This window comes from Petromyzon marinus, chromosome 41 (genome assembly GCF_048934315.1).
Source record: "Petromyzon marinus isolate PM22_M1 ecotype Great Lakes invasive population chromosome 41, UKy_Petmar_22M1.pri1.0, whole genome shotgun sequence".
NCBI classification, from domain to species: domain Eukaryota; kingdom Metazoa; phylum Chordata; class Hyperoartia; order Petromyzontiformes; family Petromyzontidae; genus Petromyzon; species Petromyzon marinus.
Window position 1 is genome coordinate 1500188 of NC_133707.1, and position 15708 is coordinate 1515895.

Here is a 15708-nt window from a genome sequence, read left to right on the forward strand (position 1 = left end):
CAGATGTTCAGAATGTTATATTGAAATTATCTTATAATTATAAAATATTAAAATTATAACTATAAAAAATACTTTCAACTTTGTAGTAGTACGAAGCAAAATGGAGAGTACAATTATAACAATCATATTCATTCCACAGAATGAAAAGCCCTGGTAGAATCAAAATGTTTAATAACCATCATTAAAAAATGTTCAAAATGCTTCTCCATTCTCCCATGGAGAAGCAAAATGCTCCTTCATGGAATAAATAAAAGGTGACCTTAGTAAATTTAAATAATCATAGTTAATAATGAAAATTAATCAAAACTTGTGTTATGACAATTCTATATTTTGATTTAAAGCTTTCGTGACTGCAGTAATTCATATTCTTATCTCTTTCGGTAAAGTCACGTTGAAGGGAAACAATAATCAGAATCAGAAAGGGTTTTATTCGCCATGTAAGTTCACACCGACACGGAATTTACTTTGGCAGGATGGTGCATACATTCAACATATAGGAATCTAAAATCTTAAATAAGTTTTAAACAAGTCTTACTATAATAAGGGTTAAAAGTCTAACACCAAGGGGCTGAAGTATATAAAATTAAATAAATATCGAATATAAAATAGCTTTAAGATATAATATAATTTATATAATATAATTTATAAAATATATATAAAACAATAAACGTGACTTTACCGAAAGAGCTAAGAATATAATTCTATATTTATTTAAAGTTGCGCATTTTGATGTGACGTCACAATTCTCACCCCCCCCCCCTCTCGTCACCCATTGTCACAAATGTCTGACCCCTAGGTGCGCGACGTCATTTATGGACGGCCCCTTATAGGTACCACGTAGGGTGGCAAATACTCCGTTTTTTCCTGAAGCAGGTTATCTCTCGATCAAAAATATGTCTGATAGCAAGGTCAAAGTAACAGCTTTGTATGAAAACAATTGTTATTTATGAGAGTGACGTCACCGTATGTGGTTTCCACAAATGAATCGATTGGCGGTAGCCCGGGTCACCGCGAAATATTGGTGGGCCGGGCATAGTTTAAGGGTTTTTTTTTTCTGGCAGCATCGCTGGTACTACCACCCTGTCCTGCCGGAGGGCGACGCTGGGAGCTATGATGATGAGGACGACGATGTCGATCACGCCAGCACGACCGTGACCGCCGGCCGTACCGAGAGAGCGTCTGGTGCCCCATTGCCCCCAAGTGGACTCGCTCCCAAAGACAAGGGGGGGTGGCCGCTCCCGTAAGAAGCAGAACGTGCTGGGGAATGACCAGACCAGCATCCCGATGCACTTTCACAACAAGCAATAAACAGCCGTTGCCACGCACAAACACCCAGCAGCCCCCCGTTTTTATGGGTGTTTTGCGTTTGTTTTTTTATTTCCATATTTGGCGTGCGTATCGGGCTTATGGGTACCACGCCGGGTGACAAATGCTAATAATTATTTTCCTGAAGCAGGTTATCTCTCGATCACAAATCTATAGGATAGCAAGGTCAAAGTAGTAGCTCTGCATGAAAACAATTGTTAATGATTTCTAGAGATTATGAGTTTTTGAAGATACAATTCATCCTGAATATGCAAATATATACTAAGTGTGCGTGTGTGTATAGAAGTGTATACTGTATATAACGCCTTAAACCCAGGGGTAGATACTGTCTATGGTGGATACTGGTAGCAAGACGACGATGGACGGAATTCTGTCTCGTTTGCTGCTTCGTTCCATTCGCCCGAATCTTGCTTTTCATCACAAAGTGAAATTTTATTTCCAAAAGAACCCCTCCATGACTTTATCTGCCTATGTATTACCAAAATATGCCTTGTCAACAGTGTACGTCGTATCTGATATTACATAGTACAGAAAAATCATGTCCATCATGGAGATGGAGCCATGAGATTTGCTCATGTGGAACGGTGAGATCGACTGCGGTATCATCAATGTTTTCCTTCCAAATGAATGAATAATAAACATGAATGGGTTCTCATCTCGATAAAGACACGAGGATGCACAGCAGCAAGCTGATCATCATTATTGCCAATGCTCAAATTCGCCTTTGGATTTGACCTTTAAAGTGAGACATATTGGGCTCACACACTCATGTGTACAATCGACCCGAATGTACTGGATGAAGGGATTTGGCCTTCCTTTGAAGTGGTGGGATGTCACCCCAAAGCGTTCAGTCTTTTTTCTTTTTTCCCCCTGGCATTTCACACGAGCAAATATTACCCGTTGGTTATATTTTGTGGACACCTACATGCGAATGTCACGCAACATGGACGCATTTGCGGTCACGATCTTCTTGCCCGTGGGCTTCGGGAACATAATTTTGACAGCGGCAAGAGAGCTTGACGTCGGCAGCGGTGGAAATGAAGGTGGCGAGAGTCAAGGGGGCCGCATTTAGGAGGATTTTGCCGATGGAGAGGGCAACCGTAAACGTGCCACTGTGCGTGGGAGAGACGGACTCCGACTCGGACAGCCGTTCGTCGTCACCGCTGAACGTGCGGATGGTGCCCATGTGGCGTTGGGACTCGGTGCGAGCAGCCGCTGGAGTCGCGTGCAGGTGAGTGGGCGATCAGAGCAGAAGTAATTTTTGTTACGTACCGTAAAACGTAAGTGCAGAAAAAGCCAACGGCCATGGAGTGTACAGCCACATCAACGGATGCGTTTGACTGATAGGTTGCATGGGTACGTTTTCAATGAGGTGAGAGTTGTGGGTAATGTTTTTCTAAAAAAAATGTTGAAAAGCACTGAAGCATCTAAAGAGATGCAAGGGGTCAGCTGAATCCACAACCTACCTAAGCACCTTGCTACCACACGTATACAATCACCAAGTTGTTAAAGCGCATGTGATATTTGACTTGAATATTGATGTGGATTAGTCTGTAGAATGTCCATGTGCTATATCGGTATTAATCGTTATGAATGCATACAATATCTCATTTTCGTAACGCAAATGTTAGAGAATTAACACAGGTTAAGGACATAATTTTGACCATTTTCATAATTATTCTAATCTCGTGCAAGCGGTCTGCAGTTAACATACTTGGCACTCGTCACAAGTCACTTTAACACGTCGTAACCTGCGCTTGTTCTCTCATCCACATGCCTCGCTGTGTCTCGGTGGAGATTCCTAGCACCAGGATTTTTTGTGCACTCTCTGTGAACTTCTCAACCGAGTTCCATTTTCTTCATTCATGTCCATTTGTGTTGCCATCCACACACAACTTCCGATTAAAACGTTTACCCTTTAGGCACATTGAAATGTTTCCTTTTATCATCAAGTTCAACTTTCTCGAAAGTTCTCCTATGGACCTCTTTTATTTGATCGCTTTGTTTCTTTGTTAATCTTGGGGAACAATTTTCTTTGAAAGAAGCATTTACAGATCCCCGTCCCCTAAACAGGTGTTGATATACATGCCATAGAAGGGAAATTGTAAAACATGTTTATATTATTTGCGAAATATCAATACTACATTTTGGGGAGGGGGACAATCAACTCCATCGGCCCAGACCAGATATTCCACTTGTCTGCACACCCTGAGGAGGTGAAATATCTTCATTCGTTCAATTTTATTTGTGGCCAACATCAGCGAATTGTGATAACAATTTGAAATTAGCGAGTTATCAAATAATTAACTCTTACTGCCCATATATACACATTGGTCCGGCTGAAGTTATTCCACATTTGGTGGTACCAATTTCTGCTCTGGCCTAAAGCAACTACTGTGTTTTTGTGCTCCTTCAGAATCTGCCACTGTGAGGGAGATGAGGAAGGCCCTCTCACCGCACCGTGCCAGTGCACGGGCTCGCTGCAGTTTGTCCACCAGGCGTGCCTGCAACAGTGGATCAAGAGCTCGGGCGCGAGCTGTTGCGAGCTATGCAACTACAGCTTCGTCATGGAGACCACGCTGAAACCCCTGCGCAAAGTAACCAGCCCCGGGCATTACAACCCCAATGCACAAGATGGCACAGCGCTCAAGCGAGAGAATTAAGTCCGTGAAATATGGAGGCCTTAAATTATAAGTAGGTAGGTCACCCCCAAATAAGGTTACCCTGGGCAAGTGCGTGCCCATTTAAGGCGGTATGGAACAGGAATCCAAATAAATAATAATTGTTATGATTCCATGCTCGACCCCATGCTAGATCACATGCTCGAGCCCATGCTCAAACCCACAACACCTGGAACCCATGCTCGACCCTCCGCTTGAGTGTATCGATCATGACCTACGCTGGCGATAATAATTGTTACCATAACTCGTAAATCTGTTACGAATGCCGATTTGACGTGCTGGACGTGGTGTTTCTTTCTTTAACAGTGGGAGAAGCTGCAGATGACAGCACGGGACATGAGAAAGCTCACGTTTTCGGTCGTGGTCCACGTCGTAGCCATCGTGTGCGTGGTGTGGTCGCTCTACATTCTCGTCTCCCGAACGGCAGAGGAGATTCGCCAGGCGCAGCACAGTGGTGCGTGCAGCACCATCTACAAACATCTTTCCACCCCAACACCTGGTGTCACCAAATAGTCCTCAGGAAGCCCACGCATTCTAATATCAATACGGGGGGGGGGGGGCTCAGTTGAACTGGCCAGTTGGCTCAGTGGTCAAAATACGGGGCTCAGTTGAACTGGCCAGTTGGCTCAGAGGTCAAAAAGCGCTGAGCTGGCACGGCCGAGATCCTGATTTCGAATCCATTTTGCCCGTGATTAAACCCTGTTCTCAAATGTAATGAGTTGTATGTGTATATATGTTGAACTTATTTCGCCACCGTGCATAGCCAAGCGTGCTAATCGGAGCTGCGAGTTTAATGGTGTCAGCCTGATCACACAAATGACTATACTATAAAAAACCCTATGACATTAAATTTGGGTCTGCACTGAATTTGGCAAAAATTCCATCTGCGAGAAATAAAAATATCAGTTTGTGACACAATGATCATTTTGATCTGTGGCTGAGCAGGTGGGCAAATGAAACCCCATAACGTGGACCAGATCTCACTTGATCGGATTTCAGAGGCAGTTCTGTGATATCTCCTTCCACAGACCAATCATTAACATGGGGGTGGAATGCCCTGCGAGTTTCAAACACTGAACGTACAATTGGTATAAATATTCTGGAAACGATATAAAAAAACGCTGTAATCAGTTATTAAAATGGCCACGGTGCACTTTTAAAACTGTCACTGTTGAAATATTACCAAAGTACACACGCGATTGAAAACAAATTTCTTGAGAACTGCTTTTTTCGTTTAGTTTGTTCTTCCCCCGCAACTCCCATTAGCACAGTTGGCTACGTAATGTGCGAAAGTTCAACATACATTTACTATTGAGATGATTGGTAATATTCTTCCGAATCCCAATGTAACAGGAAAAAAATATATTTTTATATCCCTTCTCCAACAGCCCATTGACAACTTACAGAAACATGGTATATATTGTACTGGTTCCTATTACAGGTGGAACCAGTGAACCAAATGACCAAAATCACCTGACGTGCACTTCACCTCGTCACCTCGTTCTGCAGCTCACAATATAACATCGCTTATTAACTACCTCCGTGGTCAAACGCGTTGTTTTTTTAACGCATTACACAATGCGTGCAACTTTTGTTGCGGGTTTCTTTTGTTGTTGTTTGCAGGTGTGCTGGAGTGGCCATTCTGGACCAAGCTGGCCGTGGTTGCCATCGGGTTCACGGGCGGAACGGTCTTCATGTACGTGCAGTGCAAGGTCTACGTACGCATGTGGCGACGCCTCAAGGCTTACAATCGCATCATCCACGTGCGCAGCTGCCCCGAGGCTCTGGCCGAAGAGCTGCTGTCAAGGAGAAATCTGTCCACGTCGTCACCCGCCCGGGGCCTCCAACAGAACCCACCCAACGGCAAAGAAACGGAGGCCGATGCCCTCGCCGTAGAAACCCACGTGACCCGCTGCGTTGACAAAGGGAAATGCAATGCGGAGAATACATCCGAATGAAAGTCACAGCGCTGTCCCCGTCAGTTTTCCCAAACGGTTCGCGATTGCTTTTAGAAAGCGCTACCAGTACCACACACCCAGAATTTTATGCGCGTGGTCAGACGGACCGAATTTACCTGGAATTCTGGAAGTTCCATAAAATGGCGGTTCCATCACTGGCCGAATGCCAGCACTGCTAAACGCTTGCTTGCTAGTGGGGGCATTTTACCTTTGATAGTTAATGTTTTGTTTTAGATAATGTGAAGAGGTCCACATTAGGGGTTTTGTGTGCGATGTCAAGGATTCAGACAAACCAATGCGATAGGCGGGCGGTGGTGGCGCACGCTTGTACCTCGGCGCCGCGGAAGGCGAGGGTTTCGTGTATCACACAAACGTTGTGAAACTTTCCTACCCATGGGTGTTGAGGAGCCGTACCCTTGCTTGCCAGAAGGAGGTGCAGCAAAAATGTGAACTCCATCTGTTCCATCTGTACGGACCGATGTTTCCACTTCCCACGGTTGAGTTTTCTCCAGGTACTACGGTTTCATTAATTGGGAGTAGAGTTTGGACAATTGCTGGTGTCCGGCTCAATGCGTGGCAGCCGAGCTGCTCGTCTTCGGCTCCTCGTGCCTCCCAGTTTGTCCTCGCTCTTTCACAGCGAGCGACAAATTAATTTGAATTACACGTTCACGCGCAGTTTGTGTCAAAAGTTTGTTTGAGCAAGATGGTTGTGAGAACCTGCATTTTGATACGGGGGTCCTCCAATATACGTCGGCATTATGGACTGGAAATTTGCTACTTATAACGAAACGATGTACAACGGGGAATTTCCCCCCATAACGGGAAATGGGGGGCGGGGGGATAGCGACTGTAAGAGCATCAACATTGCCTATGCGACGCAAAGCGGGCCAATGTCTCCCATAAGAAACAATAGAATAAGGTTGGGATAGGGACCATAACTTAGGGTTTATTGTTACATACCTAGCAACCAAAATATGTACTATCTTGTACAACACACAATGCACAGATATTTATAACCAATTCTGAGTTCAAGAACCTTGAAACAGAACGTATACTCATCTCATTGAAACGTTTTTTGAGCATTTCAATAGCCCTGTACACTTTAAAACGTTTCCTTTTTTTAATTAAGAGAACACTTATTTGTGCAAAAAGTATATATTGGGGACTCCCGCCCCCCCCCCCCTATACCACAAACCTGAACTGATCATGGTGAGAGGGCATCTGCTACGTAGTTATCTGAGAGAACTGTACTGGTTAGTTGGTAGATGATTGCTCAAGTCATTCAGAATGCTCCTCGGTCTCGTAAGATCTGAAAATCCAAGCAGCTTTGAGCCTGGATAGCGCTTTGGAAATGCGATCGACGTGCACGGTTTGCCATTGGCTGCGAGGGCAACATGGTTGTGGGCAGCAAAGAGCAGCAACTAATTTAAGTCGTCAAATGATTAGACATACCACGCGTTAACATAAACCCCCATTATTTAATACCGTTCATGGTGGGAATATATTTTATTTTGAAACGCTATGATACAGTCGCTTATTTCAGAGCATTAACGCAGACTCACACACAAAGACCGCGCATGGGAAGATGGCGTGATTTATGTTTGTGACGTGGCGTCATGGAGAAGCGTTGCCCTCCATTTCATCCGTGTCATCCTTTTCGGGATTTTCAGCTGCCTGTTCTTTTTTCTCTGTTGCCGTGGCATCTTTGGACGAGACCTTTCTCATCTTGAGGTTTGGCAGACCCTTGAGGTCCCCATCCCACTCCCTGCAGGGTTGGTACACAACACAATTGTCAAATATTCTGCACTTACAGCGTACTTGCTCGATGTTAAGTGATAGCAGTGATGTGTATGTTTTAGATATTATAGCCTAACCCTTATTGTGTGTATTCTTGTTGGCGATTAACCACATTAACCACCAATCTACAACAACAAAAGTAATGCAATATCCTCACTCAAATGAGCAGTGAGGTAGTGCTCATATCCTGTTCAGTCCTGACAGTGGTGGTAATTATACATTCCTATGACAGGGGGTGAGTCTATCCATAAAACCGTTAACTTTTTCCCATAAAGTGGTACTCATTGCATCGACCCCTAATTGGATGATGGGCCGAGTCAACCCTTCCAAATCAGGAGTTTCACTCACGACCTTCCGATTGCGAGCCACTCTCTCTACAGCCGTGGCCGCTTTCCACAAATACAACCTTTAGCTTATAAAAAAAAATTAGACACATTCAACAATAACACTGCCTGAAACGGAAAGGTAGTGGTTGATGTTCTGGCAAATGGCTCTTCTTTGTAGCCAGGGGCAGAGCCAGGATTTTGACTTGGGGGGGCTGACTTCAATATTCTGAGATATCCAGTGTATGTTTTCCAATGGGCGCCACAGATGTATAAAACACATTTTATTGGATTTGAATGCGGAGTTTATTAATAGGTCGGAGCCGCTGATGTGGCTAATAAGTTTGATAAGTTCGAAAGGCTGCCGCTCAAGCAGCCTGCAGGACAGCACAAGGTGGCAGCCTGCAGGGCAGCACACAAGGTGGCAGCCTGCAGGGCAGCACACAAGGTGGCAGCCTGCAGGGCAGCACAAGGTGGCAGCACGAGGTGTCAGCCTGCAGGGCAGCACAAGGTGGCAGCCTGCAGGGCAGCACAAGGTGGCAGCCTACAGGGCAGCACAAGGTGGCAGCCTGCAGGGCAGCACAAGGTGGCAGCACGAGGTGTCAGCCTGCAGGGCAGCACACAAGGTGGCAGCCTGCAGGGCAGCACAAGGTGGCAGCACGAGGTGGCAGCCTGCAGGGCAGCACAAGGTGGCAACCAGCAGGGCAGCACAAGGTGGCAGCCTGCAGCATTTTGCAGCAGCCGGATATCCGGTTATCCCGATCACCGACTTTCCCAAAATGTCAGGGGGGGCTAAGCCCCCCCCAGCCCCCCCCCTGTGGCTCCGCCCCTGTTCGTTGCACATGAGCTATTAAGACAGACCATTTCCTGAAACATCATCGATTACATTTCTTTTTTAGGCAATGCTGATAGTGCTTTTTTTGTTAAATTGTATTTTTTGCACCACTGCCGGCACAGCAGCAATCACCAATTGTTTGTATTAACGACCAATAAAGACTAAAGAATGTTCGACTCAAACCAGACGTCACGAATAGCCATGAGTGTGTTGACGCCAGGGGGTATATGACCACGATTCCCCGGCACTAACGTTGAACTTCGTGTTGAGCTACTGGCCAGCATATTACGATGGTGCACTTGAACGCGGCATACCTGAACACTCTCAGATTCTTTCCATTGATCACATCAGGAACTTCTGTAAGGAGAGATTCCAAAAATAAATTATCATTGCGATCACTGTGAATTGCAAAGTTTTAAAGTTACACACTTGAATGTCTTTCAGATAAGTTTTCAGTGACTATTGGTGGCTGCATCTTTTTAAAGAATTATAATTCTCCCAGTTTGCGTTATACAATTGTATTTCTCATGTACGGCGATTGTGTGGGAAAGTGTTACAAACCGATATTGTGCTCCCAATTTCCTCAATTGTCAACTTCAAAGAGTAAACAAAGTTTATTCTGACCGTCAGTCAGTCTAGTCACCCACATTGATTCTGCCTAAGTTAACAATATTCAGTTTGGAACCAATCAGTGTCAAGCCAAAGTGATCGTTCACCAGTCCTCGCTATTATCAATGTCTCCGAGGTGCCCTGAAGTTCTGACTTCGGTGCAAGGCAGTTTTCCCGTCTCGACGGCTGCTCAAGGTGCCGAGCTAGGTGCACGGGGGGGACGTGCCGAGGCCAGTGCCGTCGTAAAGTTCGCGCTCGCGCTGCAGCGTCTGGCGGATGGCGGTCTCCCGCGGGCCGTGCTGTCGGCCCTGCCGCCCCGTCACGCTGTTCACCAGATCGATCTGCTCCAGTTCCGCGGCAAAACGGTCGAGGTATCTGCAAAAAACATCGTTCATAATACAGGTTTTTTTTTTGGTTAGATCGCGTAAATATATAAATGTGTAGTTAAACTCGCCAACACCCGACACAGCCAATAAGCAAGGTTTTGTCACGTAAACGGAACATGCTAATCCGTTACTAGTACAGCACACTGGTGTGGTGGAGCAGCACCAGCCGGTATCTGCGAAATGCGCGGCTACATTTTTAACAAATCTAATGAAAACCACAATAACTTTACGTGTGCAGTAGAGCTACTGTAAATAACGTCTCTATTCACCAGGATCTCAATAACTTCCCTCACCTTGACTTTAAATGGCACAAGCCCTTGTGGACCTAGGCGCTTAACCCTCAACAATGCAACTCCAACTCTGATAATGCATTGAAAAGCCAAATAAGAGTTCACGTGTAGTCACAAACACCTCGTGACAGACCCGACGCAGAAGATGCCTGGCTTCAATCGTCTGTGAAGCTTATGAGCCACAGCCAAAGACCGTATTCTCACAAATCAAAGGCAGATGCTGATACTCGATGCACAAATGGAAAATAAAGACTCTCCAGTGTGCGACCGTGGTCATCCATAACGGACCACGGAACATAACGCCTCAATGCCCGATTCACAAATACAAAGGAGGCAACACAGCCACACACTCTGCTACTCATGACGCAATTATTTGCAAAATTATAGCTGCTGCTCTCCATCAACTTTAGCTATATGAACAGGACTCTATACATAAGGAGATGCGCATCATTCGTAAGCAGCAGGCCAAATAGGCGACTTCGAATTCAGGACCATGATTAATTATATGTAACACATCAATATTGTGGGCGCATTATGCTTGCATATCTCTTATCGTATGAACAAGCCAACAGGATTTTGCAGCCTGGTCAATGTTACCACTATATGGATGCACTACAATATTTTTTTTTACATCAACATGAAGTTGGATTCTTTCGCCTTATTACAGGGAATGGTTATACTGGTAGGAACGAAGTTGTAAACTGAGTGTACCAGCCTGCAATAGATTAATATGTCCGTCCGTCCGTCCCCTTTCAATACTTTAACGAAGTGAAATCTCGTGCTGTTGGGTGTAAAATCAGCAATAGACAGAGCAGAGACTTGTCCTACCAGCCCACCCTGCAGGGATCTGTTTCATGTTGCTTGAAGCGCATTGGCTGCTTGTCTATGAACGGATCGACAATGTCCAGCGCAGGTGGAGTGCCACTGACCTTTCAATGACAGCACACATTTCCTTTTTTGTGTACTGTGTCTTGTCGCCATCGAGGTTCTTTTTAAACCAGTCTAACTTCTGTCCTGGGGATAAGGAAAAAAAATCCAAGCAAAGAATTAGCAATCGCAAAAAGAGCTCTATATACGTAAAGGTAATCGCCCAGAATGTGTCCGATCTCGTCAGATCTTGGGATTATAGCGGGAGCGAGCCTGTATAGTACGGGGGGTGGGTGACCACCGTGTATAACAGGTTGTTATAGGCTGTGGGACTACACTGTCGGTGACAGAGGACTGTGCGACAAAAACCCAAGTTGTACTACAGCTCTATTCTACCACTTCGATACTCTGGCTTCACTCTCTCTCTCTAGCGTATGGCAAGTGTGTGCAAACCACACGTCCAAGTTTAAGTCGGTGAGCCATGCGATAGCTTCAGGGGTAGCACGACTAATACTGCTCAGTCCGCCGGAGAGCGGCGTAGGATGCAGTTGTTCGCAATGTGGTCCATTGTCTGGTTCAGGTGGCCGCAGTCACGCTGTGGGTTGTCTTTAATTCTCCATTTGTGGAGGTGCGCGCAGCAATCTGTTGCTGTTCTGAAACGGTCGATGGAGCACCGTAGTTTTCTTTGCAGATCAATGCCATGCATAGTAATCGTGGGGTCGTCGATGGGGCTTTTATTTGAAATGTCCACAGAACTCCAGAGTGTTCGCCAGCGGTCTTCAATCGACCCCGCTTCATCCAATTTGTTTCGCACGATCCCAGATTGGTTTCCGGGATTTCAAACGAGTTCATGGAGGGTTAAACGAGTTCGTGGAGGGTCTGGCTTCACTAATCTGCACCGACAAGCGTGAGGCATGGTAAAACAATCCACAAGACCCCCGCACATTGCGTGGGGGAAACCCGAGCCCAGCAGTGGGCTGACAAATGTGTGGAGTGGGAGCCGGTCGTTGACTTTTAGAAGCGACCTGGATTTTACTCCTACCCAGAAAGAATCCACCTCATTCGATATCTAAACCTAGTCTGGGCCACTGCTCCATTGAATATAGCTTTTATCCCACCGAGGAATAATTGACTGAGCAGGCATAGATGAATCAGAAAACATTATCAGGGTGAATCATGCCATTTTACTGGTGAATATATATTCAGGTTTTCTCCAGCTGTGTGCAAATGGACTGATGGTAGTCACACCATGAAAGTGTCCTTTGACAGCAGACCCAAACTGATGGCTTGATGGGTGTGTACAAACAGCAATGTATTGGCAAACACACCGTTTTTTCCCCAGAACACAAGAAGCCATGCATGTTCAGACAAGCACCGCTCTTGTGTTCCAAATACTTTTCACGAATTGCTCCATGTGATTCTGAAGCCAAGACGACTTTCTTACTCACCAATGAGGTTCAGCTTTACTGCCTTGTCAGTTTTTAATCTGAAACAAAAAGCAACACTCTTACCATACAAGTCAGTATAAATAAAAACAGTTTACAACACTGCCTATTCACGGCTCGATGAAGGCCTTCCCCACGACGTGCTGCTTGTGTGGGGTTGTTTGGCCATACTTCGCCACACTGGTCAGTGCGGGGTTGGTGATGAACAAAGCCGCTGAAGCAGTTCAATAACTATCACTCAGGAATGATGTGCGCCGAGACTGGGAATAAAACTCAGGATTTTGGGTTAAGTAACACTGCTGTACTGCTATGGTGTTTAAGAAACTACAAATAATTAAGGAACACTCGTTTCAGCTTTCTGAAACGTTCGCTGGAAAAAAAAAATGCAGCCATGAATTGCACAGTATTCTAGTCATCATTACCATACATTTTTGAGTAAAACATCCTGGTTGAGTATGAACTGAACCCTTCAGCTTGTGTGCAAGTGCTACATGCATTGTTGCATTGCAAGGCAGGGGACATGGCGATGGTTTGAGAGCGGCCTTCAACCAACAGTGAATAGCTCATGGCTGCTCGATGGACTGTTGCTTTACAATACCGCGTGCAATGGAGGTGATGGGGGGGGGTGGCTTTATCTAGCAGTGGACTGATCACAGCCGACGATGATATAGCCGCCCCCCCTACGATGACTCCTCCCTGGCAGAAGTTTTAACGTAAAATGTTTGCCAAGTGTGGCAGGCATCGCGGTGTTTTGAACGGGCAACATCATACTTTTCCTTCTTGTCCTGTTTGTGGGCTTCGCGAGCCAACTGCGCTGCCTTGCGGCTGTAGGGGTGCACCGCCTTGGCCACAGGCTTCGCCTTCTGAGCTTTGGGCTGCAGGCACACACCACGAGCGGAACACGAGCAACGACTCTCTACAAAATGCACGCGCCCGCATTAGCTTCCGCATTGGTCCATTCTCGCAGGAAAATTGACAGTCCGCATTGTGTACGCGTATAGTAGTCCTTTTGGACGAGGGCCTCCCCACGGTGGTGTGTGCTTCGCAGGGGCTTATCTGACCGTACTTCACCACGCTGGTTAGTGCGGGTTAGGTGAAGGCAGGGTGTAGGGAAGGGCAGTGCAATGGATTTTTTTTCTGAGCTGCCCTCTGCTGAAAACCTGCATGGGGGCATTTTATTTACTGCCACGTATCTCTTACAGATTAACGACTCTACTCGGGTCTGAAAGCATCGATTATTCTTAATCTTAGATATTGTGACTGGTTGAAATTGAAATCCTGGAGGCCCCAGATCAGATCCTTCATGTACCACAGGATAATTTGGGTCAGTGGGAGGGCTGGTATTTGTGGCTGGTTGGCCAAGTTGGTCAGGGCGAACACACTAACACACGAGTGCTTTGACACACTCATAGTTACTCACAAAGTGATGCGAACAGTGACCCCAGAGTGCTGTAACACTAAAACAATTGCACCGATATAGTACATCAGGACCAGTGAGACACTACCGTGATGCGATCACGACAGGCAGCCAACACGGCACGCAGCTGGAAGCTACACGTGCCACTTCTAATTCAGAGAGCCGAGTTCAATTCCCGTTCACGGCCAACATCAGTGGCGAATATCTGAACCGGTCATGGGTCTCCCCTAGGTCGAATCGGCCTTAAATAAATGCCCGGTACGCTGTGTAAAGCATCAGCACTGGGCATACAAAGGCTTCCCGGGCGTGGTGCTGGCCACCCACCCCCTCGTGTGCCGTCCCGGTCTTTAGGTGCTCGCTAACAGCACTTTCCCCTAGTCTGTTAAACGCTGTGAGCGCGTGAATCGGTTACAATTTACAACCGACGAAACTCCTCGTTTCATGATCATCATGCTGCACATTAAAGTGCACTGTCTGGCTAACGACAACATCGTTGACAGCGGCCACAACTCTTCCCCGTCTCCGACTCTCCCCGTCGCTCGACCCGCCTGGCCCGCGCCGAGGCGAGGGAGAGAGTCGAGGAGGCGTCTGCGGAGGGGTATCTGAGACACGTGGAGCTCCAAGAGCGGAGCACGCAGGGCACACTTGGGGGTGAGACAGAGCGGAGAAGATGACGCGCTCGTTGTAACCACCAGCGAGACGTGATAGTACTCAAATCGTAAATGTTAGTGGGTTTACTCTCCAACACACCCCGGTGTGCTGAAGTGGTAACTAATCGGCGGCACGTTTTGTTTACGTGACAAAGCGTAACAATTGGCTGTGTGGTGGGTTACCGATCTAATCCCCCTACATTTTTTATTTTACGAAATGTTTGCGAAAGCCGAAGTGTTAAAATAACATTATTGGTTCTTTCGGTAAAGTCACGTAGACAGAAAACAAAATCTAAATTTAAAGCAAAAAACCCACGACGTTTCGATCGCAACACAAGCGGTCTTCTTCAGGTGAAGAAGATCGCTTGTGTTTACCGAAAGAACCAAGAACATTAATTCCTGCAGTCACGAGAGTTTTAAGTCTAAAAATGTGAAAACACAAGACGTGGGAAGAAAAGAGTGAGCGGAAAGGGACGAGCAGAGGAGGGCACGGGGAGGCGATCAGGATTCACGTGGAGGAGAACACGCAGAGTGGATGCGTGGAGGAGGCATGAGAGTTGGAGGAGTCTGCAAGTGGCGAACGCGTCCTCGTGGAGAAGAGAGAGCGCGCTAAGAGGAGAGAGCGTGGAGGGGGGGAGGGGACACGTGAAGGGTGGAGTGGCGATGGGCCCAGCTGGAGGAGAGAGAGACGGCGCCCCGCACCATGGCGATGAGCAGCAGCAGCACGCGGCCACGTGGAGAGCGGCGCCGAGAAGCGAGACCCGGAAGTTGTTAACCCCCCTCGCCCCGCCCACCGCGACGCCCCCCCACACTTCCTGGTTTCACTTCCGGGTGTGCGTGCCGCTGGCAATAGATTTAGGACGACGGCAAAAGCTGACACAAACATTCAAAACAACACACACACAACACGTGTGTATGTGTTGTTACATAAATACATAACACACACAACACGTGTGTGTGTTGTTACATAAATACATGACACACACAACACATGTGTGTGTCATGTAATTAACGTATTGTCATGTATTTAACGTATTAAATACGTATTGTCATGTATTTAACGTATTAAATACATTGTCATGTATTTAACGTATTAAATACATGACACGCACAACACACACGTG

General features: G+C 46.4%; 2 protein-coding genes across 2 annotated transcripts; one reads left to right on the plus strand and one right to left on the minus strand.

Moving 5' to 3' along the window:
* The first annotated feature begins 213 nt into the window (after window positions 1-213).
* Window positions 214-8374, plus strand: LOC116950910 (E3 ubiquitin-protein ligase MARCHF8-like). The gene is made up of 4 exons (XM_032969074.2): window positions 214-2557; window positions 3743-3923; window positions 4314-4461; window positions 5631-8374. The coding sequence occupies exons 1-4, from the start codon at window positions 2364-2366 to the stop codon at window positions 5963-5965; spliced, it is 858 nt and encodes a 285-aa protein (XP_032824965.1). The 5' UTR covers window positions 214-2363; the 3' UTR covers window positions 5966-8374.
* TMA16 (translation machinery associated 16 homolog) lies at window positions 7453-15393 on the minus strand. Its single transcript, XM_032969075.2, has 7 exons — window positions 15287-15393; window positions 13289-13392; window positions 12521-12558; window positions 11135-11219; window positions 9756-9904; window positions 9235-9277; window positions 7453-7730 (listed from the first exon to the last, which is right to left on the minus strand). The coding sequence occupies exons 1-7, from the start codon at window positions 15287-15289 to the stop codon at window positions 7580-7582; spliced, it is 573 nt and encodes a 190-aa protein (XP_032824966.1). The 5' UTR covers window positions 15290-15393; the 3' UTR covers window positions 7453-7579.
* Between the last annotated feature and the right edge of the window lie 315 nt (window positions 15394-15708).